The 27,279-nt window shown below is 38.1% G+C and overlaps 1 protein-coding gene across 5 annotated transcripts in view; it reads right to left on the bottom strand.

The window, feature by feature from the left end:
• Nucleotides 1-5,533: 5,533 nt before the first annotated feature.
• Nucleotides 5,534-27,279, bottom strand: part of PRUNE2 (prune homolog 2 with BCH domain) — a 102,266-nt gene continuing 80,520 nt past the window's right edge. For 2 of the 5 annotated variants that reach the window (XM_058043656.1, XM_058043655.1), the window contains 9 exons: nucleotides 27,007-27,186; nucleotides 22,412-22,514; nucleotides 18,921-19,052; nucleotides 18,680-18,766; nucleotides 14,688-14,786; nucleotides 12,837-12,872; nucleotides 12,276-12,314; nucleotides 10,750-10,797; nucleotides 5,534-8,512 (listed from right to left, as the gene is read on the bottom strand). In XM_058043656.1, coding sequence (XP_057899639.1) covers nucleotides 8,491-8,512; nucleotides 10,750-10,797; nucleotides 12,276-12,314; nucleotides 12,837-12,872; nucleotides 14,688-14,786; nucleotides 18,680-18,766; nucleotides 18,921-19,052; nucleotides 22,412-22,514; nucleotides 27,007-27,186 — 746 coding nt within the window. In that variant the 3' untranslated portion in view covers nucleotides 5,534-8,490. The remainder of the gene's footprint in view (nucleotides 8,513-10,749; nucleotides 10,798-12,275; nucleotides 12,315-12,836; nucleotides 12,873-14,687; nucleotides 14,787-18,679; nucleotides 18,767-18,920; nucleotides 19,053-22,411; nucleotides 22,515-27,006; nucleotides 27,187-27,279) is intronic. The other 3 variants (XM_058043657.1, XM_058043658.1, XM_058043659.1) reach the window with 3 other exon arrangements.

Below are 27,279 nucleotides of genomic sequence, written 5' to 3'. Positions count from 1 at the left end.
ATATATTTATTAACATGTGTTTACTGTAACACATCATATCACACCTGTCTACCTAGGTGAGTTGTCACCACTCTGTTTCATAATCTTTGAGCTTCAGGTCACCAAAGACTCTGAGAAACTTCTTGCGCTTCCTCAAGATTCCCACTGCACCACATTCCTACTTCAAGAGAAGGCACTTTTAAAATGTGCTGTGTGAATCAGAAACATGGAAAAACTAAGCCATTCACCAATAGTAATTATTCATTTGAAGTTGGCATAAAGGTAGGAAGCTTATAAATGGAAGAAGTGCTGGTGAATGGCAATGGGCAAGTAAAACCACCTAATATGGATCATTTTTATTAGTAGTAGTATTACTACTTTTACTAGTATATTAGTAGTAGTAGTAGCAGCAGTAACAATAGTGATAATTATTATAATAACAACAACTTACCAGGTTAAGCAAACCAGAGACAAAAAAATCCAGAGTAAGCTATTAGGAATGAAAAGAGTGTCTCTTCTGGGTTCTATTCAGCATTCACAAAAAAAGCCCATCTTTTTCCTAGGCTGTTCCTGCTCACATGAGAGGAAAATAGAGAACTAGCTTTGCAAAAAGTACGGCCGCTGAAATCACAGTTGAAAATGAGAAGGGTATTTAGGCAGCCTCAGATGAGTAATTCTGAGGGGACTTTACCCCTTTGTCCCTGTCTGATTTGGCACAGCAGAGTGCTTTTACCCCCCACCACCTCCCCAACACCACCCGCCCCCTAGGACCTGCTAGACTGGGCAAGTCAACAAAATTGGTGACAACATTGTTTCTGTGGGTTCACATCACTAGCCTTATGCATTTTTACTCCCTTCATACTCTGGCAATTGAGAAAGTGCTCCACAGCAGGTACTGAACCTGTCTGACAAGCCTCCCACGAACTGAAAGCTCAGAACACCAACAGCATCTAGACCAGCGTCTAGCTGACCACTGTCCTGTTTAAGGCACAGCATTTTAAGCTAAACATGCCTGAATTCAGATTTAGCAGGCCAAAATTATGTTTATCAGCAGTAGATGGTTTTGAGCTGGCGTACTGGTTTTGGCTGGGATACAAGTTCACTTTCTTCATAGTAGTTTGTCTGGTTCTGTTTTGGATTTGTGGCCAAAATGACATTGATAGCAAACAAATCACAGAACCACAGAATGGCCTGAGTTGGAAGGGAATGTAAAGATCATCTAGTTCCAGCCTACCTGGCATGGACAGGCACACCTTCCACTAGAGGTGGGGGTGCTCCAACCCCCATCCAACCTGGCCTTAACCAGAGGTGGGGCATCCACCACTTCTCTGGGCAATCTGTTCCAGTGCCTCACCAACCTCCCAGTAATTTCTTTCAGTCACTGCTAAGCAGGCTTACACAGAGTCAAGCCACCTTCTGCTCCTCCACCCACACCGAGTGCACAAGGAGTGGGGAGGGGATGCCACTGAACCCAGCTGATCAAAGGGATATCACAACCTCACCATAAGGCAACAGCAGACAGAGCTGGGTGGAAAATGAAGGAAGGGTTGTGTTCACAGTTTTTCTCTCCATCTAACGTGAGCTGTCAACGACAGACACTTCTCACAGTTACTGGGTGTCACAGCCTCAGAATAGAGATTCCAAATCTCCAATTACTGAAAGTAAACAAATTTCTATTTTGAAGGAATTTTTTCCAAAGAAAATTTATTCCAGAGAAAAGAGCGGCAGCCAGTACCTATGAATCTTTCCTCCTGGGAGTACAGTGACCACCTGGATAGTCTAACCTTATTGGTGGCCCGTGTTCTGGGTTCATCTGCTCAGTAAGTACGATCATATCAGTGATGGAACTCCACCAAAGCCAACTCTTCTAGTTAAAGAGTATCAGACCAAGGTCAAGGTCTCACTAATTTTGGATCAAAGTGGATCAAGGTCTCACTAATTTTGCTGCTTGATCCTAAAACCTGCAGTGTTCAATTCACTTCTCTCACCGTACTGATTTTCTTTCCTGTTCCAGTGGTAATGCAGTAGGAAGTGAGCCAGCAGATGACCTGAGGTCTTTTACTGCTGTATAAATCTATGCCATCATACACCACTGTGAGAGTACACCTCAGGAGATGGCAGCTTCTTGTCTGAGCACTGCTATTGATCCCTCAAGTAATGTGAGAATTCTCTCCTGAGGCGATAAGCTTTCTTTTTTTATTATTTTACATTGCATTTCTGGTCTCCATTTTTCCTCTTTGGCATAGTTCATCTTCTATTCTGTCATTTCTCTCCTGGAGCTATTTTCCACTATGAAACACCATGTTCCATATGCCCCCCTACTGCATCTTGCTCTCTCCTTTCTATATTTAATTTGTTTCCTCATTCACACTTCTGACGTCTTCTGACTCATGCTTATTCTGTGCAAGTCACTAAGAAATGTGCAAAACTTGATTTTCTAAATTTGTGCAGCATTTCCCATTTCTTCAGCTTTCTCCCCTGTGCTGTCTACACACTGGCTGAGTGAGTTTTATTCTAAACAGAGTGAACACCAGATTAAGCCACTTATCACCAGGTATTCCATCATTTCTTTAAATAAGGAGGGCAAATAACATTTGGAACAGAGCTCACTTGTGCTTCTTTAAAGCAACAGCTCCAGGCAAACAGGCCTGCTATGCTTCGGGACCTCTCCCCAAGGAGAATCAGAATTTGGAAGGAGACTGGAGCCTCAAGCAGAAAGCTGTCTGTAACCCTACCCTCCCCCAGTCATTTCCCTGACCTGTCCTTCTGTACCCTAGTTTTTCTTTCTCTGACTGATAATTTTAGCTGTGTTCCTTATTCTTACTTTTTACATCATAAAGGCCAAATTTCACATTAATATTCTATGTGTTCTTTTGGCTGACTGTTTAAGACAATGTTTCTCAGACTTCAAAGGGATAAAGGCAGAGATGAAGTTTTGCAGAGATGAAGTTTTATGGTCTTAATGGCTTAACACAGGTCTGTGCTAGAAAGTCAGCACTTCATTTTGGGAGCCACTCTCTCATGGAGAGAGTCTTCTTTGCATACCAGGCCCCAGGGAGCAGCATGGGAAGTACTCTGTGGATTATTTTCCTATCATTGCTAAAGGCTGCTTTGCTTGCTGCCTACTGAAACACATAATAGAGATAAGAAGATAAAACTTCAACATGGCGTATTTGAATTTTCTTTTAACTGTTTATATTTTAGCAGTGAGTTTGGACTTAAAAAACATCTAAACAGACAATGCTGAGAAGTGAAACAAAGGAATAAATAAATAAATAAATACTGAGAAGTGAAATAAAGGAATAAAAGGAACTGTGGCTTGAAATGCTTAGAGTCTATCAGTTTTTTTGATAGACTAGATACTGTATGAGAAACACTGCACTTTTTCTTTCTGCAGTAGCCCCCCACAGAGGCCACAGCTGGTCAACTCAAACACAACAGGAACCTCATTCTTTGGAGTCAGTATTTACTCCTAACACTGTTCACAGGTCACTACTGTAGTGTCAGGACAGGCACATGGTCGACTGGTATGACCCTCAAAGCATTTAAAAATCATTCCAAAACAGTGCCGTGCTGCATTCAAACTACTTGTTCATAATATATGATATTGGCTTGAAATGACATTTCTTCTGTCTTTACAATCCAAATATGATATACTATAGTGGTGACAGAGTACAGAGGCATATTAACACCTAACATAATTCTGGTTTCAAGACCAAAATCTTCATCCTTTGAAACCAATAAAGACCTTGCTAATAATGCCAACATATATGCACATACTAGCACACAAAATTGATTTTTTTCTAATAACAACAGTATTCATTTAATTAAAAATAAAAAAAATTGCCTTTTGACTCCTATTTTATATAAAAGACCAAGACACTGGATTTTACAAAATGGAAAAAAATAAAAGGAGATTGCAAGTGTACTTGTAAAATCAGTAAATCAGTCATGTGTGTTTTTCTTTAAAAATACTAACTGCTGCAGGATCAACCGGCACACATACATCAAAAAGCATACGGCACTCTGCACTTTTAAATGTGCTATCATCTACCAAAAGTCTTGAGAGAAGTTCTGTCGCATTTCCACAAAGCTACATTTAAGAGGGTTATCTCAAATGCAGGAAAACAAGGAATAAAAAAAATGTGCCAAGCTTAGGCTGTAGTTCCTTTCAGATTATCAAATTTAGCAGGGCAGAGCACAGCCCTACAATTCTACTGCTTGGTCTGAATGGACAAACCAGAGTCACTAAGACAGCTGACAGAATTCACACTGTGTGAGCAGTAAGTGACTACTTCTTCTGAAATGGGTGAATGTTTCTAGGAAAAACAAGTGTAAGAACCAAGCACATAATTTTTTAAGAGACTTCAGTACCTTTGCAAAGTAATATTTTGGGAGAACAGTCTGCATTTTGTAGCGGTTGGTCTTTTGTCAAGCAAGGACTGCAGAACTGTAAACCACGACAGTGCAAACAGGAACAGCTGACATTTTGACTTCACAGTGCCATTCCCTGGTCTTCCTCCGAGCACAGGAGATAACTGACCCCGTGGCAGCTGCATTTTGTAATGGGAACAGCGTGCCAGAGGGGTTGCATGACTGCAGGAAAGGCACAGCAAATGAGAAAGTAAACAGCTGATCTCCTGATGCTTGCTGAATTGGCTTCATCTGTGCCAGGCAATACAGGGACACCCCTCTTGTTCCTAGAAATTAATACATTTGGCTGCACAGCCAACACAATCTGACCTGTCAGGTATTCTCACTAGTAGGAAATTGAGGGTCACTTCTTACACTTAAACTAGTAATTTGAAAATATCTGATAAATCTCCAAACATATCAGAAGTCAAAAAACCGATTTTCAACAAGTATGAAAGGTTTGTTTAATCAAACTTCTTTGACTCTGAACAGGTCTAGGAGCACGCACAGAGCTGCTTTCAGGTGGGTGGCAATTAAGAAGCCACAGTTTCTTCATGCCCTTTAATCTTGTATTTGGAGCCGACTGGACAATGATCAGGACAGCTCCAAAATCAGCCAGCTGTACTTAGTGGCAGTACAGACTGGCCCATTTGACACAGATGTAGAGTGGGCACAATGTACCAGGGAGGTGAGAGGATTCCACGTCCACCAGCAGCTCTGACCCCTTCCTTCAGCGAAGTTAATCAGGTTGTTAACCTGCTCAGGGTGGTTTCACAGTCAATCTCCATCTGCCCCATAGCTTTTGACCTTCTGACATATAAGATGGACGGACTGTCTGTGGATTTGATTTTACATAATAGCACAGACACAAAATAGAAAGAAATTTAAAGAGTTCCTTCTGCTTTCTTTCAGGAACAATACTGCTAGTATCAACAAAGCCTGGATTTTAATACATGGAGATGGGGAATAATCCTATGAGACACAAAACTGACTCTGTTTCAGTTTTTGGAAGGACAGACAGAGAATGCAAAATGTAACAAAATATTTCTGTATTACAAAAAGAAGTGATCTAAACCAATCAAGTGCACCCAGGGAATAAAAACTTCTGCAATGTGGAGTTGAAAGGAAATATGTCCAGTAGTGGGTTGCAATTCTTTATTTCTGATTCATAGGTATATATATCCATACAATGCTATTAGATATCCTTGTATTGCTTAATCTATAATTTAAGTCAGCATAGGTATTTTAGCAAAAAAATTTGCAACTACTAATTTATATTTCATCTGAGCACTCTGATACACAGTAGAAAAAAATCCATATATAAAAGCTTGTATCTGTGCAATACATACTATATTTCTCTTTCAACAAACTACTGATTTAGTAATATTGATATGTTATTGTTAGTACAACATAGAATTGCTTTATCATAACATTAAAAAACTTTTCAAAATATATTAATAAGCAAAGATAACCACACTTTGATCCTGCAATCATTTTTTAATTACCACATCAATGCCCCATTTTGTTTTAACGTGCCATCTGGCTTAAACAAATTCCTTTCATCTCAGGATGCCACCATTATTCTGCCCATAATAATAGTATTATTTTGTAACTTTGCTGCTTAGTAATTTCACACAAAGCAAGCAGAATTAAACTCAACCCTGAGCTGATGTCCACCATTAAAATCACAAATCTCTTATACCCACATAGGTCTCAAAGAGTGAATGAAGATTTGAACTTCTGCTTTGTGGCAAACTTCTCTTCTAGTGGAAATTTTTCTCATCTATTGTGTAACACAGGTCGTGTGGCTCTGTCTTCAGAGGCTTCAACTACAGGTCTACAAAAGATGCAACTTCATGCTACTAAATGCTTTAATAGTTTAGATCTTAATGAAGCTTAATTAGCATCTGGAAGTTGATACAAATATTAATCTGTACATAAAACATTATCCCCAATATACTAAGTGACAGCACTTTTATAAGGCAGACACAAGCCAGGATTCAAATATCTGAGAAAAGGTGGACACTGCCAGACTCTAGTTTAGGACAAGGTTACAGAGCAGCAACAATGGTCAGCAGGATTAGGCCCTTCCTTTGTGAAAATTTACAGAACGGACAGAAAGATGTCATACAGCAGACTAGCAGGTAGGACAGAGACACCATCACAGAGCAGAGGGCACATATCTTGGTTTTCACGCTGGCCAATAAGAAAGCACTCTTCTGCCCTTCTGACAATTTTGTCAGTCTTCATTACAATGGCTGAACAACTGTGCTCACCACGACAGACACTTGCTTCACTGCTTGCAGACTACCTTGCAAATACAAGACAGAAACTGACAGAGTTGGAAATGTGCAACCCCCCCAAAAAAACCAATCAAACTTTTAAATGAAGGACAGAACAGGACTTTCAGTTTAGATCCTGCTGAAAAAATGAAGGCTCATGCTCTACTGACTCTGCTTAAACTTTATGCCCCAAGAATTACTTTGCTTTTTTTCTCTTTCATCAATAATTCTGAACTGAAAGCAGGACTAGAGTTAGACCATACTAATAAGGTGCAACTTATCTTGAATTGTTAAGTCTAAGGATTTTTTTACAAAGTAAAGAATGCACAGATGTAATTCTAGGGCATACAAGAATCTTGTGAAAAAAAGGTAGTATTTCAGAGAGTATGTAATAATAAGACTTCGATTAGGACTTCTCAAAAGGCAGGCAAGTCAGCAGGTTTGGAAAATGCCTATGTGTATTCATTAGAGTAAGGGCAAACATTTGTCATTTTCTTGACTCTCGTATTTTTAAAACCGACAAACAGAGATCACTAGATAATTAACTTGCACACTTCTGTAAAAGCATGATCTGAGAAACTAAAGCTATTTCCCAGTAAGGAGTAGGACTTAATGTAGTATCTTTTTTGCAAATAAATAGGACCCCAGCAAACAAAAGATGCTTAGGGTTTTTCCATTTTTATCTTTTTACTGGTGTGTTCTGTGACACAGACAATAAATACCATTATAAGACCTATTTTTATCTAATAGAAACACTTGGAGCAAAACTTTAACAAATCTTCCGAACAAATGAGTATGGCTTCAAGCTTTCAGCTCCCAGTAGGAAATAATATTTGATTCATATTCAGAGAATTAATAGCCTTTACAATTGGAGACAGGATGTCACTTGAAGACTCATAACTTTTAAAAAAGTGTTCTGGAAGATACAGACTTAGAAAGCAGGAATAAATTAATGCTCCAAGGACTTTAGAATATATGAAAGTAATTTACAGGATTTGCTGCTTTGAGGAAATTATGCCTAAAATAAATATACTAAACGGAATTATTAAAATAAAGTTAATTTCATTTACTCATTCATCCTCTGGGAAGTCTAACGAGACTAATTATTATTTTTTAGTATATCACACTTTTCTCTGATCAAACAAAAAAGTCATTTAATGAAGATGGAAAGACTTTCAGACCTCAAGAAACAAAAATTCATAAAAGCATGAATAGTTTGTGTTGGAAGGGTCCTTAGGAATCATCTAGTTCCAGCCCCTTTGCCTTGAGCAGGGACACCCTTCACTACAACAGGCTACCCAAAGCCTGATTAAACACAGCCTGCCAAAATCAAGAAAGTCCTGCATAATTTCTAAAGTTATTTTTAAAAGCAAAATTGCTGCTGCTCTGTGACACAAGCAAACTAACACTTATTGTAACAACAACTATTGCGTTCAGCTATGCATAAACATTAATATGCTGAAGACAAAAATTAAAAAATCCCCATCCTCATTGACCTATTCATGAGGCACACTGTTGGTAAAATGGAATCCTTTCAAACAGAAATGGCACTCACAGAGAAACCAATGCTAGATGATATAGCGTTCCTAATGAAAACTGTTTCTGAAAACAACAAAAATAACCAGGACCCCAAATTCTGCTGTTTCCATGGCCATAGGACTGGCTCTTTTGGTCTTCTTGAACTTCTGAATGACAGGGGAAACTTATAAACCAAACAAAATTGACCAAATCACTAATTGTACAGCGTGGTTGTGATTGTCTGGGTGATGAAAATCCATGTGAACCCTCTTCTTCAAATGCCTGGCAATGGTGCTTCTTATTTCAGGGTCATGTCAATCCTGTTTATTAAAGACAAAATGACAAAGAACAACAACAAAAAATTAATGAGTGCTCTGAAAACAGAGCTAGTTATTTCCCCAATCCTGAGCTCCCACAAAGTGTTTAGTAGCCTTATCTCTCATTTACTTAAATGCAGTAGTGAGAAATAACTTGCATCTTATGTACATCTATGAAAGTACACACTTTAGTAAGCTATGTTACTGTTTTATTGGAATTAACAACTACTTTTTCAGCAATTGCAATTTGAAGTGTATCACGTGTGGGAAGATCCACTGGTGGAATGACACAACAGTGTGGCAGGAATGGGTACTCCTAAAAACGTACCTAAGCGTACAGTTTTGCTACATAGTGCAAAGCACATGGCATCAAAAACTTTAGAAGTATTCTTTAGAGTAAGAAGTTGTCTTCATAAATGTTGCCCCAAGATACAGGCTTCCTTAAAGAATACATAATTCAAAATTTCCTCACGATTTATGAACTGTTACACAATGGTTCTTCCACTATGAATTATTTCCCAATATTTCTTTTAAAGTCATGGAGAGGTGAAAGGAGTTGAATAAAACAGAACAAAAGGGAGCATGATAATGGACAAAAGCCTTTGGAACAAAATGAAAGAGACAACAGAAGCAAACTAAGTGCTGGGCAGACTCCAGAGGTGCTTCAGCAGAAAGCATACAGAAAAAAAGCCTGTGTAAAACAGCTGTTCTCAGAGTGAAGGGATTTACATAGGATGCTATTTCCTGAAGAAATGACATGACAAATAAGAGATATGATCACAGGAAAACTATTGCCACTTCTGAAGACAGATGCATATTTACGCAGAGAAAATAAATGCCATGAATTAACATTAATTTGGCCTTAACTATATTTATTTAACATAAATGTAAATTCTCTTCTCATATTGCTTTTTGCTGCCCAGCTTATTGTTTGAGAAAAACAGGAAAGCTGTTCAAGCCACAAAAGGTCAAAATCATGCGCAGTCTTCAACATGTCATTTTTTGTCCTTATGTCATCTTTTGTTCGTACTTTGAAAAACAGTTTTCATATTGACTCGTTATAGAATAAAACAGTGTCTGAGAAAAAAAGAGATGAAGTGAAATATGAGTTCAGGAATCAAGAATTTAGCTTACGGTTATAACCTATGTACAAGCTATCAGAGAGCGATAGCTTACTAGAGCAGTGCTTAGGTTTTTTGGTTTTGTTTTTTTTTTTTTTTTTTAAGTGAAAACCAAAGCTTCAATTTATTTATGCAACTTTTTTGCTACATACACTGTTAATTATTTGCCTGTTTATTAATACTCATGTTATTGGTGGAATCTTTTGTTGAAGATTCAGGTTTACTGCAGAGTATTTCCCGCACAGAGTGAGACAGCAGTGATTTCTGTATTTCTACAGACCCATCAGATGGGCAGGGAGAGCAGAGGCCTCAATCCCTCTGCCCTGTGCAGGGACACTGGCCAGGACACACACTCCTCCTGCTGCAGGGCTGGCTCTCCTGACACGCTGCTCCAGCAGGGAATTGCCAGCGCTCCTGCCTCACACTGCACCTACAAACACTCCCACTGATCAACAGGAAGAGCAGCACTGCAGGGTTTTCCATTTCCATACTACAGTTCTGGAATCAGACAGAGCAACTGCATACCAGGGGACTGACACATTCCCATTTCCAAGGGAACAAGTCCATCTTTGAAAGGAAAATACGTAAAGATGCTTGAGATTTAACCAGGAAAATAATTATAAAAGAAGCTGAGAAGCAGAAAAGCAAAGAGAAGGCACATGTTAAAAGTATGGCCCAGAAATCAAAGTAAAAGATAAGACTTTTAATCTTTGAATGAGAATAGTGAGTTTAAAATTTAGGATAATGGATGGAACCATCGTCACTGTGATCATCCTCCACTTTTTCTATCTGTTTTTAATATAATTTGGTCAGAATATTCTCAGGCTAACAATTATATCTCTCTCTGCCTGGAAATGATTAAGGACGCCTCAAATACATTCCTAATGCAACACAAATATAACAAATCTTCAGTATATAACACATATATAAAGTATATAAAATATAAATATAGCAAAGCTTCAATACTTTGTCTGCTTGTACCATGTTGCTCCTGAATATTATCATAAAAGTATTTAGGTCTCAAAAATGCTTTAAGGAGTCTACCCAGCCTCAGTTCCCAGCAGTACGTTTGTAAAGTAATGTTAAAATGTAATGACAGTATTAGGCATAAATTCTTACTCCTGCTCCACTGAAGCCATTTCTGGATCATTTGAGAGGCAGCTAGTTCTGGATGCAAGGAAAAAGATGAGTAAACATTTTTTCTGTGTTGATTTCTTTCTCTTTTAAAGTATGACATCAAATTTGGGGATGTAATAACTAACTGTAGTGAGTACCTTTGACAGCACAAACACACAAATGTTGTTGTTTTTAGGAATCTAGGGATCTTAGTACCCACAACACACATTAGTTTGAGTAACAAAGTTTTAAGTTATTTCTTTAAGTTAGGGAGGGGAAATTCACTACAGTGATCTCACACATCCAACAGCAACAATAATCAGTGATGCCTCATGTGAATATTTCATTCCCCTTTCACTTGCTACACTGCTGTCTCTACTATTTTAAATGCAATAACAAAAAAGCAACTTTTTTCAAGAGTTCTCAGTGCCATATGCATATGTTTATATGACAACATTGCATATACAATGCATTTGAAAATGTCTGAACAGAAGGGATAGAAGTTGTATTTCAAGGGGGGCTAGGCCTTTTACTTTAACAAAATAGTCAGGTGGTATCAGATAACGGCTTATGTGAATTTACTGCTTCTGAGGCAGCGTTAACTCCTGGAATCAAAAAGCAGTGGCCACTGTTTTAGGTATTTCTCTGTAACTGTTTTAGAAAGTGACCTCAGAAGAACTGAAGAAAAATGTGTACTGCAAAAGAAGGAACTTTTGGAAAAAGTGCAGCAAAGAAGAAGCTGTAAATTGAAAATCCTGAAGTGCATAAGCAAAAGGAAAGTGACCGGAAAGAAATTTCAAAATTCAAAATCTTTAGTTACAAAAACTGCAAGGGAGAATTTTATACTAGAACCAACAGACACAGACTTCTCCTCAGAAATTGGGTGTACAATACTCACATGAGGATAGTGCATTGTACACTTTCTAAAGTTCTGCTAATGGAGTCATGGACTATGCACTTCTTAAGGGTTTCTTTGGTACTGTACACCATACTTCCACATAAAGTATCTGATCACCAAGTGCCCCTGTTTTATTAAGTAACCACAGACAATATAATATTATTATCAAGTATTAATTCCACAGCCTATCCAGCTAACATTGGAAAGACAGAAGAATTTACCTACCTATCTCAACTGAGATACCTAACCCTGATTTAATGAACTGTAAAAAAAAATTATAGAAAGAACTATCTCTAAAAAACTGTATAAATCATCTGATATAAGAGGAGAAGGGTAGAAAATGTTTAATGATCAATTTTAATTGAGTATGTGAATTCAGTAATTCCCATGACTATAGAAACAATCACCAAAAAACTGCAAAAAAAATTTTTATAGTGCAAGGGTATGATTATTTATTACTGAGATCCAGCAGTACAAAAGCAGTGAGAGGGGAAGTCAATTCTCCAATGGGGCAACTCACACAGTAACTGAAACTACAAGCTGCCTGTTGTACCAAACACAATGTACTACTGCATTCAAGCTACTCCTGTGAAACATTATAATGCCAGGTTTCAGCTGAAAGCTATCTTACTTAGCTGTTTCTGAAGCTTCCCTCAGCTCTTCATCCAGTCTGCGTGAGTAAAAGTTATTGATATAAAGAAACAGAGAAGCAAGCAGAGCATAAGAGTGAAGCAGAGCAATAGCAGAGCAAAGAACAAATACAGTACATGCTTTTGTAAGGCACCCAGTATGATTTAGGGCTAACCCTAAAGCTCTTCAGTTCAGTACGATACTATTTATCCCTGTGCTCAACCCACCTTAAATCTGTAAGTCCTTATTTAGCTCACTTGGAGGCAGAGACAGAGAAGCAGCAGGGGTCTGAGGCATGCCCAGTGGACAGAGCTGAAAGCATTCTGTTGCTCTATCAGGTAATGTTAAACTAGCTGCAGCCTGGGCCAAGTCAAGGACATTTACAGTTCAGTGAGTTTTATTTGCAAAGGAGGCTGATCTCAACAGCTTGAAGGGGAAAGTAAGATGCCATGTCTTTGCAAGTCCTCTCTCATTCAGCTGTTGAGGTCGCCTGCAGGTGAAAGGCTGTCACACAGATTCACTATATTATGAGCAGCAGCATGGGCTAGAAAGCAAGTTTTACCTCATTCTTCTCTTAATACACTTATCTTCATCATACCTTACAAGATAAGAATGGATGAAGGAAGAGAAAATATGTACAAGTTCATATACAACAATCATATAGTATCGTGTTTCACTGAAAACTACCAAGAAAATCACATAACCCAAATTCTGGCATAACACTGTGTACTTTCTAAAGGTGGGGTTTTTCTTGCCCATAGGTGGTATGCTTGTTCTTGGCAATGGAGCAATTATGAAGACAAAAGATGAGTTGTATTTTTCTATAGGAATCTCTCCAAATTTGCAGCAAAAGGGGAGCTATGAACTGAACACTGCTCTTCTCCCTGTGGTTTGAGAATAGCCACTCACAGTGCCCTGAACGCACATTGCCACTAAATCTTCTTATTACAACATCCTGAAATGCTTGCCACCAATGGGTGCAACTGTTATCTTTCCAGGTCTGTCTTTTTCAGCAAAATCATGATCCCTCATCTGGCTGCTGATGACGTGAAGCAGGCATTACCCTAAAACTCTTTAAGTACTAAAGTTTCTTTGGTACTACGGCTGTGATCATTTCACCTTTGGTCTGAGAGATGAATGGACTTTTTGCACACTTTTAAGTTTACAGGGAAAAAAATGTCTGCAACACAGATGTGTGTACTGCCACAGTGTAACAGTAAAACACAGCAAGGAAACAGACAGAAACTCTCTGAGGTTAGAAAAGGTAAGGTTTCTATCAAAGGGAATCATAAGAAACTAAAATGTTTACAGGAATCAGAAGAAAATTTGTTAGGGATGTTAGAACATTAGGGACAACTCGTTGTCAGTTGACCAACAGCCTCTGCTCCACATTCTTATCATCACTCCACCTTTAAAGAAGTTACAGCAGCAAATGAACCTCAGTGAAAGTCTCTGTGACCCCTGATTTCGCAACTGTAATTTACTGTTTCGTCAACTGCTGTTGCCAGACCTGAGATTCCCACCTGCTCCCTGGAATTGCACCAGCAGCTTGACAAAGGAAATTGCTTTACAACTACTGTGAAACAGGTGTGAAAACTCCTGCCTGGGTTGAGAAGGTCTATGACAACTGACCAGTCATAATGGAAATACAATCATACTTGCACATCTACTCTTCAAACTACCTTCTAGAATAGGCAATTCAAAACCTGGGACATTTGCTAAAGAGAACAATTAAAAATAAAATCCTGAACACAACGTCTTTTTAGTAATGACTACATGAAAACCACGATTTTTTCAGTCATGCTTTCAGTCTTGGTATATCACTTCTTTTTGTTGCTTTCAGGTCTGAAAAAAAGTCAGCTGAGGTGAGCAATGCCAAACAACTTCCTACAACTTTTTAACAGATATTTTCCTCTGGAAATGCCTGCATTTACAAAATCTCTTCACATAAGCAGCAAGAACTAAGAAACTATCTTTCAGCATTTGTGAATTTAACCACAAGAACTGACAAGGCAAGGACCAGTAAACCTATAGAATTTCACTGGTCTTCTATTGAATAGGCTATCTTTTAATTAACATTTCTGCTAAAAGCCCTGCATGACTGAAACTTGAAAACTCTTCCACTTAAATAGAGGTAAAAGTTATGAAAAAATACAGCACAGATGATTCCTCGGGAAAGGCCAAACAATTTCCCCACTCCCCTAGAAGTAAACAGTTCTTGTGTTTTGTGTTTCTGGTACACAGTGATGTCCTGCCACTGCGTTTGACAGTGAAATGTCTGAGGAACAACACACAATAGTTTTTAAAAACAACAGGAAAGTGCTTTCTGTTTTTCTTACAGTCCTTAATGCTATTATCAGTTTGTGGAAATAGTTTCCATTAGAACAAGTACGTGCTACTGTACATCACTTACTTGACAATACTGTCTGGTATATGCACATATTCCATTGGAATCATCTCACGAAGCTCTGCCAACGTGTTGACGTACTGTATCTTACTGCTGAACTTAGAGCTGAAACACAGGAAAAAAGGTATTAATTGACTGGCCCCCAATCTTTTATGACATGCTAAAATCAAATGAAGAAATGTATTAAATGCATGAAATAATTAAGCATTTGGATATTCATATTTCAATTACAGACTGAGAGACTGGACTATTAATGTTTAATTACTCAAACAATCCACCTGCCGCAGCGAAAAAAGGCTGATAACTGATAAGAGGCAAGTCCTGTGAGGTGGGATAACACCTTTTATCATGCCAGTCCTCTCTTACATAATGGCTCAGGTGTGAAAACTTCCCTGTGGGGAAGAACCAGGACTTTCTCACAGAGCCTGAAGGTATTCACCCCTGACATAACTGGTGGAACATAAACGACTCAGCTCTAACATCTTCGAAGGCAAGGCACTTGGGCAGTCCCACCTGAACTTGAGTGAACACAAATGCAATGGACTCTGTGTTTTATGGGCTTCCCCCACTCAATGAAGACAGTGACCATAACTTTGACAAGACTGGAAACCTCATCACCAAGAAGACCAGAAGAAGAGGACCAAGCAGATGCCAACAGGATCACAGAGTGATGATATTTTTTCTACTTTGTCTGTGTTTGTCATGCTCTTTCTCCTCTCCTCCCACCCACTCCATTTCTTTCTATCTCTCCCTCGTAATTACTGCTAAATGAAAGTCTGTGCTTCAGCATATGGCCTTGTTTGCACCTTTACTCAGACAGAGACATCTCTCTAATAATTTTAATAATCATATCTTAATGCAGTTCAGCTGATTATGAGCCTACCTGAATCACATTATTAAGCCAATATCGTAAATTGTACTTCCTACATACCAGACAATGTGATTAGTTTTACAGTTGGAAGAAGATGTGTAAAAATTTGGAAAAGATTCAAAAATCCCTTACAGACTACTTACATGTAAAAAGAGACGGAAAGCATTACTTGACACAGATATAATCATAAACACAGTTATCAAGGGATTGTGATGACTCAGCATTTCTATTTTACACTAATTCTCAAACACAATAAAACTGAATTTCATCATTTATTCAGAAGAGCATAGATCTGATTGTGTCTATTCTTACTCCAGTGTCTTTCCATATTCTTACAGCAGTGCCGTTCTATAACGAAATAATGTGTTTATTTCAGCTGTGTTATATGATTCATTTATTGTGCTTATAAAATGATCACTTGGAAAAAAGGCTAAACTGTTCAGAAAACACACTTAAAACACAAGGCTATTTACTTGTCTAACCTAAGTTATTTGGCAAGTGTGAGATTATGAGAAATCTTTCTCATTTGGCTTACAAAGCAATTTTTCACATTTAGCTCTGGTTGTATTTAGGTCATCTTATAACAGCAGTAATACTGGCAAGCTCATATTGACCATATATGTAAGTGTAGGTCTTGAAAAACAGAGCATGTTCTTTCTATTTACTGCTGACCTGCAAGTACAGCCAGACAACATGAAGCCCCTGAAATAGCTCTGAGCAGAAGGTTACTGCCTCTCTCCTCAACAGAGGTATCTTCCCAATGATGCAAAGTGAGACAATTCACTTTGGGAACAGGAATACATGAAAGTGCTGTGAACAGTTGTTTAAGCTCACTCATTGTGATTTGTCCCTGTACCCAATTAGCATCACTAGGCACACAGAGTGGTCACATTTTAGATGCAAGAATCACCCACAACTGTCCAGTCAAAGCATGGAAACATACAGATTCTTAGCATTTTATACAAATTGTTATCATAATCTGCAGCATCAGCATTGCTATCTAAACTAACCTGGAAAACTGCAAGCCAATCATAAGCTTCTAAAGACGGTGGGAAGGGATTAAAAAATCTTTCAATGGGTAGTTTTTTTTTCCTGAGGATTCTTCTGGGTCCACTAATTCCACTACAGCGACTGATTTCTAATTCCTTCATGTGCGAGTCACTGTATGGGCATCCCAGACAGAGTTTCTTTCAGAATTTAGGGAAAGCATGCTGCCAATATTGGTAACTTTCCCTCATTTAAGTGTTTCTGTGTAATGCCAAGCATGTTTCACCACTTGATGAACCCCCTTTGAAATCTAATTTCTTACCTAACACAGCTCAAGTAATTTTTGGCATGAATATCAACAGGGATTCTAAAAGAGTACCTAAGATATATATCTGCTATCTCTAGTTCTTTAATTATATATATTCAAACAATGCTTTCTCAGTCAAGATGGTCCCACACTCCACTGAATTATCTTGCCAGTTTTTGAGGAAGAAAAAAGATAGAGCTGAGGTAGAACTGAGGGTATCTCACACTCAGCCACTTACCATTTTGTTGTCTTTCAGGTTTTTGATTTCTACTGTTTAGCCCCACATCTCAGCTGATATACAGTTAAAATTATGTTGGTTCCTTCAGCTATCTCACTGAAATCTCTGCTTGCCTTGTGGCCAATTAATTTCTCACTCTAAAATTCCCACTGTGCCTGTCATGGGTTCAGGGAACAGCTGAGGGCTAGCACACTAAGCTATAGTCGTTGGCTTTCAATCCAATCAAGTTTTATCTCCTTACCTCCTGAAGAAAGGGAAGGGAACTCATCATGTTCTTCTATCCTTGGTAAGGGTCCAAATATCTCATGTCATCCTCCACAAAAGTCATACTAGCCATGTGTCCTGCCCACCTTTTCAGCTTCTATTTGCCCTTCACTTTCTTCTTGCACCAAGACTCAATCTACCTGGCCAAGATAGTCACTACTGTTTCTTGTTCCACACTGCCAATCTGCTTTGCCAAACTATTTAGAGTGAACATTTTCTCCTGTTTCACAATGAAAAACCTCTCGTCACTGCTGCTTAAATATAGCTACTTTGAATAAATGACTAATGAATTGAAACAGACATGACTTTTATAACAGACCAAACTGTCATTTATGGGAGCAAATAGGATGGCAACTGAAATATCTCAGATATCAAATGCAACTCAGCAAATCCTCCTAACTACTGCTGATAATTCCAAGTATTGTTTCACTTTTACTCTGGTATTCTGAATAGTAACTTTCAGCTTGGTCTTTAAGACAGCACATCTAGAAAGGAGCTCTGTTATGACATTCTGCCTGCAGCACTTTGGCAGCAATGGGACAATACATGTGCTTCCCCAACCCCTGTCACTCTATCAGGACAGAGCACCCTGGGACTGTGATCTCCACAGAGATCTCCACCTGCAGAGTCTTCACCTGCAGACTGCAAACAGAACTCCCCGAGATCTATCATGATACAAGTCATTCTCTGTGTGGCTTTTGTAGCTGAAGATTCGTCTCTTGCCTGAAGCAACTCTTTTTCACTCGCGCCGCTTTGCTCCCCTGACTACACACTTGCCTATCCTCTGCAGTGTGAGATCTTTGAAGTTGGTGACTTTTTTTTTTAATTGTTTTACTAATCAAACCATTATTTTTGACAGCATTAAACATTTTTTGAATCCAAATGCATTCAAACACCTCAGGGTGCAGACAGTTCCTCTCGTATGAGCTATGAGCAGTAATGATATTTTAAAAACCCAGAACCATAGCCTAATCTTGTTCTGCAGCCAGATTTTTTTAATAAGGTGATTATAATTACATGCAGTCCCCTTTTCTATATGCCTTTTATCTGGATTCTGAACAAAGGCTATTTTAAGGAACTGAATTCTCAGAACATACACATACAGGTTTAGAAAACCATGCCTATGACTTCCACAACTAGATACTCATACTCATATAAATCACTTATTTTTCCCTTATTTCACCTTTGGAAAGTGAAATTCAATTTCCAAAATCCCAACATGAACTATAAAATGAGCGCTATTCAGCAAAAGATTAACAGCCACATTTTGATAATTTAGGGTGCTTATGTATTCTCAAGGACATAGAAAATCACAGGTATTTGCTACATACCTTATAAAAGGTCGTGTTACAGCCAGAATTGTCCTGATAAACCATGATGGATGAACAATTATAAATGACTTCAAATTCTTCCGTAATCTAAGTAACAAAAGCAATAGTTTCTTAGCAAAACAGAAAAACCACAAAAGATAAAGAAAGATCATACACAGGAAACCCTGGCATACAGGAGCGTTACAGAAATGGACACTATTTAAAATAATGGCTGTGGATCAGACAGGAAAACACTACTTACCGTCGATCAATCATCTGATAACATTTTTTCATCCAACCCAATCCAGGCATCCTTCTTCTTGGTGTTGCTCCATTCAAGTAGACAATCATATAGTCTTCAGCTACCATCAGCTCTAAGGTACTGATTACATATCTGACAAAAGTACAGATGTCAGTGAGCATATACGGTACACTACGTGATTGATCCCAAACTAAATCAGGCAGTTGGGAATAAATGAAAGCAGAATGAACATTTTATGACAAGATAGGCTTTTCTTTTCCTTTAAACAAAACCAAACATTTCGCACTGATCACTATGGTACCTGTAGACACACACAGCTAGAAAACCACAGTCTTACCTGTGCCTTCAAAAATATGTGGCTTCCTCACAATAACAGAGTTCTGTAGTGAGTTTTCAAGTATCACTGGTGAATTTGCTTTTTCTTAAAAAGTAATTAAATCAGGAGATTTTGCAAGGGAGAACATGGCATCCTGTGAAGTCCTAGGAACTTCTGAAATTAACACTTGAGAAACTTCTATTCACTGTTCTGATCACCAATTTTGCTCAATACAATAATAAAAGGTGTCAGAAGACACTTGTTTATATTTCAAGTGATCCTTATAGTCCTGCTATCGAGTCTGTGACTGCAAAATACAAACACTTTGACACTCAAGCCCAAGAAAACCTGTCCATCAACCTGACATCTGATGGAACAGAGCACTCCATCACTTCATTCACAGTGAGCAAAATACTCCCAACACCTGTTATCATACAGTGCTCTTGGGACCAAATGCATTCTGCCTTGAGAGCACACTACTCAACTCATTCAAATAAGCAGACAGTTAAATTCTTGTTGGGGACTACCTATGCAGATGATCCACTTAGATGTCCCTACTCCATGTGGGAGCTGATCATTACAGGAATGTTCAAACTGTTCTCTCTACTATGCAGCCTCAAGGCATGCCTATGTAAAAACTAGAATGCAAAACCACAAGTCACACCTTAAAAACCTGAATGCCTCAGGGCACTCACTACAAAAGGCAGCTCTATCCCTAAGCATAATGGCACCTTTCAGAGCTGTATGGGAATGCCTCACAATCTAATCTGATCCTTAAATTCCTTAGGATGCAATGTCTTTAGAAGAATTGTAGGAAATCTAGTTCTCACCAGAGAGTGGTATTTTACCTGGGCATAAAGCAGGCAAAATTAACTAGACCAGTTCCATGCATTTGGTAAATGCCATCCAAATCCCTCCCCCCTGAATGCATTCCACTGCTCTTTCTTACCTTGCAGTTGTGCACTCCCTGCTTTTGCCTCACATTTGTGAAGGCTTATGTCTAACAGTGATATAGGAAAGCAAGGGATTGCATGGACATTCTGATGCATAAAGCCTCATTTAATAGCTACTTCAACAAAGCTACTATTCGACAGGTTATAAGATTATCCCTTCCCACATGGCAGAACATCTAGTGCTTTAAAGGCACTTAACACTGAAACATACAAGTTTCTAAGTGCAAGTGTGTAAGCATGTATTAAAATATGACAAGACTTGCAGTTATGGAACATGACAGTCTAAAAATGTCAAGGGAGCAAGAACTCCCTTGCAAATTATACCTATCTAATAATTTCTCATTATTTTATAATAATGGCAATTTCTTCATTATTTGAAAAGATGGACAGAAATTTTCTCATTGACTAGAACAACTGCATCACTCAGAAAGCAAAGTGCTGGTTTTGTTTTCAAAGTGTAGTTTTTCAAATTGAGATTATTTTAAAAAAATTTTATCTGTGGACTAGCTTTAATCTGACTTCCAGGCAACCACAAATTAAAAAGTAGATTTTTTTAATGTGGTTCTGCACTATCTACAAAAACTGCTGTAGAAGATGTTTCAAGCATTTTCACACAAATTCATCCCTTCAAAGACAATTTTACAGAATTAGTTAATATAAAAAATAGGAAGAAGATAACTGGAAATGTGAAAGGAATTCAGATGGGAAAGGAGCTGTTGAGGACAGTTGTTAATCAGAAGCTAGAGGTAGCTTATATGCTACCAGAAAGATGCTGTATAAAAAAAGAGATTCAGTGGTTTGCAGGTCTCTCCAGATCCCTATCTAATTCAATAGTAAAGAATTACCAAATATTTAAAAATATCAGTTACTGTATATTTAGCAAACTGTTGTACTCTCTCTCTTTCCATGCAGACCTAGAACGGAAAGAAAGAGTTGAACTTTCTCCTTTTTCTTCTTTTCTTGGAGAGACCCAACCATCTACAAGACTTAAAATAAGCTGCAAGTTCACAGTCAACATGAACTCACATTTTTATTGCTACTCCAGAAAGTGACTTACAAAATTGACTTCAGCAATATACTTAAGCCATGTAGAAAAGGCTCTTAAGGCTTTCTCTGCAAAGTTAATTTCTCACCAGTTCTATCTGAACAAGGGTCTTGGGTGAAGACAAAGAACAACTATTGAATGTCAGTCACGGTTACAGTCAGCTTTGTTCCTTACTTATCAAGTTAAAACCACTGAAGTAATTCCTTCTTCTCTTCTAAATCACTGAGCATTGTGTGTATCAGTTACTATAGATCACATTGCATTCTTAGAGGCTCAACCAGGCAAATGATACCAGTTGTTCTGACCACAAACTAAAACACTGAGTCTTGATTTTCACACATAGAGACAATGTTAAAGGCACTGGGTGCCAACAAGTACATCTTCACAGGCTGGAATATTAAGCAGACCTGGGTCTGTGCTCTCAGTGCCTTCTAAGCTGCAAATGGCTTTAAAATTACTTACTGCATTTTAGCACAGAAAACATTGGAATGATTGATTTTTTAACAGCTGTAAGTGGAAGTAGCTGCAGGCACTTCAGGAGAGAGTTGCCTTCAAAATTTTGGGCTGCCAAACCAATTGCTATTAGGAATACTTTTCCTGTGATAGATTTGGGGTTATGTGTCCAAATTTGTGTCCTGTCCAACTGGCCCCTGCCACTTCTAGCTGAATCAGAAGCAGCTGGAGTCAGGAAGCATAGTTAGAGATGCTTGTGTCACCAATTGACATTTATCCTGTTTTTAAAAAGCAAGTGTCAAAAAAAGGCCCAGTAACTCCTAAACCAAAAACATGTTCAGGGATACATCATAATAATAAACAATGAACAGTGAAAAACTGTCTAAGCCCCTGCTGACTGCTCTCAGCAAGACCTGGAAATCATTAGTGAAATTGTGTAAAGACTGTAGCCCCAACAAGGTGAAGATATCGCACTCCTTGGCTTTTAGAGAGATACTAACAGTCAGATTTGGTCCTGACAAATGCACCTTAATTTGGGAAGGTGAGTAGGTAAAGGATACCAAAATAATACCCCACTGGGCAGTTTATCTAAAACTGCTTTTTTCCTTGTCACTCCCCTTCTAATGGCCAAAATTACCTCTTAAGGAAAGACAGGTTACCTCTCACTGCATTATTCTGAGTACTAACTCAAAAGACTTTGTCACATTGCTCACATATCACTCACAGGAAAAGATTTTCCATGACATAGTTGTAATCAGCTCGACTGCTGTCTGGCAAGAAGCATGCCGCAAACACAATGATAGCATTCAGACCATCACCATAGTACCCTGTGGAAAAAAAAAAATGAAAAAGCATTTTTATCTTTTCCAAAAGCTTTTAACAGGATAATTTTTTTAATCCTGTAATAAAGCTACTATGTGTACTGCTGAAGCATCCCAGAATGCTTCATACTGAAGGTTTGAAAATATATGAACTATTATAAAGTGATAAAGAAGTTGGACAGTCAGCTAAGCTGAATCCTCAAAAAACACACACACTACAACTACTAGTAAACTTTTTATAGTGACTAGCAAAAAAACCCTCTAAAGCTTCTACTTCCAGTTCATTGCAACCCTATGGCAATCATGTCCTGAATGCTCACCTCAGACTGAGGAATAAGGGAGTAAAGAAAATATCCTGCATTTGTTTACCTGCAAAGTTTGAATTATGTTTGGCAAAGTCTTGCAGTCCAATCTCAGTTGGCCTGTGCAGCTCCAATGGCTTTACAACATTATAATTATGACTGCACTCCACTATCCCTTAAAAGCTCCTGGAGATCATTTAAATCCCCTGCTGCAAGTTTTGTGTAAATTACTTTTTAACCTTCAATGCTCCAGTTGTCCAGTACTGGCATTCTCTGGGCTGCATCACTGCCTAATGATAGCTGTTAATCTTCAAAGCTGTAGCACTACCAGTCCAGGGCCCAGCACAGTCGCCTATTATCCAAAAGAATATGTTCCTGTTTCATGATGGATTAATGCTGATTAATTGTCTCCACAACCCTTTGCAGCTGCCATGGATTTTCTGTATGTATCATAAATAATAAATAAAAAACATTCCTGCATTTAAGTTGAAGGTTTTGCTTAAAGGATACATGCAATAAGGAGGGGATTTATAAAAATGCCGTAGGAATGGCTGTAGGTAGACAGCACTAGTGATGCAGAGACATAAGACAGATATACTCAGAGAACATTCAAAAACCTTTTGAGTCTAGAAAAAACGGACACTAAGGGAAAGATTATAGTATTTGTGAAGGAAACTTCAATTCCCCTCAGGAACATGTTTTTATGACAAAAATTAAAGGCTTATACTAACACCTAAACAATCTTTGCAAAAGGAGATTCTGAGACATTTACAGTGCTTTCTGGATACTGGAGAGCAATATCCAAACCTAACTAAAGTGCTTATGAAATTCAAGTCCTGTTTTCAGCATGTATTCTTATTCAGCTACATTATTTGGAATTGTGTTGGTTTCAGCTGGCAGAGAGTATGTTTTCTTCACAGTGGCAAGCATGGGGCTGTAGTTTTGATTAGCACTGAAATCAGAGGGCTGATAATACAGAGATGTTTTCATTATTGCTGTGCAGTGTTCACAAAGCACCAAGGCCTTTCCTGCTTTTTATACTGCCCCCCCACAACTCAGAGAGCAGGCTGAGGATGCACAAGAACTTGGAAGGGGAAGGGGACATTGCCAAGACAGCTGACCCGAATTGACCACAGGGATATTCCAGACCATATGGCATCATGCTCAGGAGAGGAAGAAGGAGGCAGTAGAAGGGGACAGGTGGAGTGATGGCCTTTATCTTCCCAAGTGTTTTGTGTGATGAGGACCTGCTCTCCTGGAAATGGCTGAACACCTGCCTGTCTTTGAGAAGTAGTGAATGAACTTCTTGTTTGACTTTCCTTGTGTGCACAGATTGTGCTCTATGTATTAAGTTGTCCTTATCTCAACCCAAGACTTTACTCATTCTTACTCTTCTGATTCACCATGTGGGAGTCAGTAACTGACTGTGTGGGGCATGGCTGCCAGCTGGGTATCAACAGCAACAGGCAAAAGCAGTATTTCTCTCCCCCTCAGGTTTACAAATAGGGAGGACATTTCCTTCCTTCCATACATTTAATAAAATTTATATATAAATTTTATATATAAAATTTATATATAAAAAGACTTTATAATAAAGCAATCTGTCCAGCTGGCAGACTCAGGAATTTGGCAGTAAGAGCACATTATGGCAGGTGCATCCACTAAATTACACAGCACAGTTTGCAGTTCATGGAAAGCAAAACAATTATGTGCAGATGCTAACTAACAACACACAGAAGAAAAATCCACAGATAAATCTAAGCCCTTTTTTCTCACACATGCTTGAGGAGAAGGAATGTTCACCCTAGGGACAAGTGTATTTTAATTCATCACTAAATGCCAATAAAAGCCATTTGCCCAAAATCTCAGCCTAAAGCAAAGAAAAAGATCTCTAAGAAATTTCCCCATCAGAATATACTAAAGACAATCTCAAACCTAGGCTGCCAAATCTACTCTCCCCTTTCCTATTTTATAGCTACCACCTAGGTTCTGCATTTGCTGTTATCTGTCATCTGGTAGGGAGGAATGTGTTGGAGAATTTTGCTCAGACATGGCTTGAAGGAAAGAAAAAAGGGCCATGAAAATGTACAGCTGATGGAAAAGTAAAAGGCAGCTGTGAGGAGCAAATTCTCAAAGCCTGTTTCTGTAAACAACAAAGTTCTCAGGCACGTTATGTAAACACCAGAAGTTCTCAGGTTGTTTTTAATAACAAGTAAATATCTTGTCCTTGGATAAGTTTTGGGAAAGCAAAAGTGACAAACATGAAGGCCTTGAGAACCATTCATATCAGGGTGAGAAAACAAATCTTGGTTTCAATAGGAATGTTCAGTAGATCTTTGAATCAAGAAATGCTTGATTTGACTTCCTATTGACTAATTTTAGTCAGAAACTATTATTATTCTTGAGATTAAAGAAAAGACTCCTGGCCCTCTAAACACTCCACTGAAGTACTGCCAAAGGAACTTCATATGGAATGGGCCTTGCTGCCATAATGTAGAAACTGTTTGAGTTGTCCAAAGTTTTCCACATTAGATGCAACAACATGATTTTGTTTCCTTGTCTTCAGTCTGCCACTTCATAAATACAGAATTTAATCCAGTCCTTAACTTACTTTGATTTGCCTAGATATCAAGAAAAATTTCCAGTTTAGCCAGCAGCAGGCTGAAATTTATTGTTAGATCTTATACTGTTTGTTTTACAATGACTAATGCTATTGACTAATAGCAAAACAGCCTTCCAAAAGTAAAAAAAACCCTAAATGCTCTTTATCTTACATTTGTGATCCAGCAAAACATCAGACATTTAAAACTTGAATTCATATTATTTCATACTATGAGAGTAGAGCTGAATTACCTAGGCTCCCATTAAACACTGATTTTTCACAAAAGCTGATATAAACATAAAATTCAACAGTAGTAGGAAATATACAATTTTTACTGCAAATGCATATTGACTAGTTTACAGCACACAAAAATATATAAATAAACAACATTAGCAAGGCCCAAAAGTATTTTGTGTTTGTTTCCTAAATTAAACCATCTGGGTATGTTTGCTAAATTGCGTCTGAGGTGTCATCACATTCACAAATCTTTGATGGTAGTGGGGTAATAGAAAAAGAGTTGAGCCCTAAAAATCTTTAATAATTCTGGTTAAACCTTCTGTACATGAATAGCTGTAGCCTAGCATTTAGCTGCTTTTAATGTAAAAATTAACCATCAATTATTTATGTAATTTTACCTTACATAGGCTCAACACTGAAAACATTTTAACTTCAACATTTTAGTATCTTTAACTGATGCTACAGACCAACAACACTGTGAAAAAAGCATCCTCATATAAACTCATAAATCTTACCTCTGAGATGCTACACTGCCTGTCTCAGTTTTTGCAGGAATAAAACAACTCATCTTAATACCTTGCTATATACCAAGCTAATACCTTGCTTAAAAGATAACAAGGAGTGTCCCCCAAAAATACAGAATCAAAAGATAATCCAAATCTGAGACACCAAGGAAAAGGCACTTAAGATTAATACTTACCCATCTGAATTAATTTAAACAGACGTGTACTAGTAACACTGAAATTATGAATTCTCTGAGGAAGATGGGAAGCAGATAAGCAAATGAGAAAATATAGCAAGCACATGGTGCCATTTTCCTCCTTTTCTCTGATATATTATTTGATAGTTATTATGCTGCTGACAACTATAAATGGCAGAAAAATAGCATAAGGGGGGTAGCCATATGAATGGAAGCCCCATTGTTTTTCTTTTGCCACTCTACTTGTTTAGATCTGCACAATCACATACATCATTCAATAAATCACAGAGCATTACACTTCCTCACACAAAAGGTTTTGTCAAAACTCACCAAATAAAGTTTTCAAAATTTTATTTTGCTGTAAGTCAAAAGCTTTTTTCCTTGTCTTAAGACAGTTTTACCTTACAATGACCAGACGGCTCCTGACACAAATATGTCAGTATTTGGAAGCAGTATGCTGCTTCCAAAACAGCTTTAAATTTAAAATTCTTATTAGTCATTGCCCCGTTGAACTTAAAGCCTGGCTGACTTCAGCCAAAGCCGAAAAATAAATTTTCTCTCCCCTTGTCAATATGATAATGGAACAAAAAATAAATCATGATCAATAAAGTATGAATTTTTTACATCAATTTTAAAAATGCTTACAGCTGCTCCTACCTCCATGAGAAATGACCTTTTTGTATGGTTCAATGACTTTCATATCAATTCTCTGTTCTTGTTCTCCAATAACCACTGTTCTCCATAACCTGTTGTCCTCTCGCTCCTCTTCAGCAGAGTACTCAGGGATTGATTCAGACTCCTCCTGGGAAGCAGCATCTTTAGCAGCAGTCTGCTCTTCTGAAAAGGGGAACTGTATGTATTACTGCCTCCTGTTAAAGCTCTAAATATTTTTGCTGTTACATACATTTGAGATGAATGACTGAAATTAAC

This window comes from Melospiza georgiana, chromosome Z (genome assembly GCF_028018845.1).
Source record: "Melospiza georgiana isolate bMelGeo1 chromosome Z, bMelGeo1.pri, whole genome shotgun sequence".
Lineage (NCBI taxonomy): Eukaryota > Metazoa > Chordata > Aves > Passeriformes > Passerellidae > Melospiza > Melospiza georgiana.
Note: the sequence above shows the minus strand (reverse complement) of the source record. Positions and strands in the feature narration are given on the sequence as shown.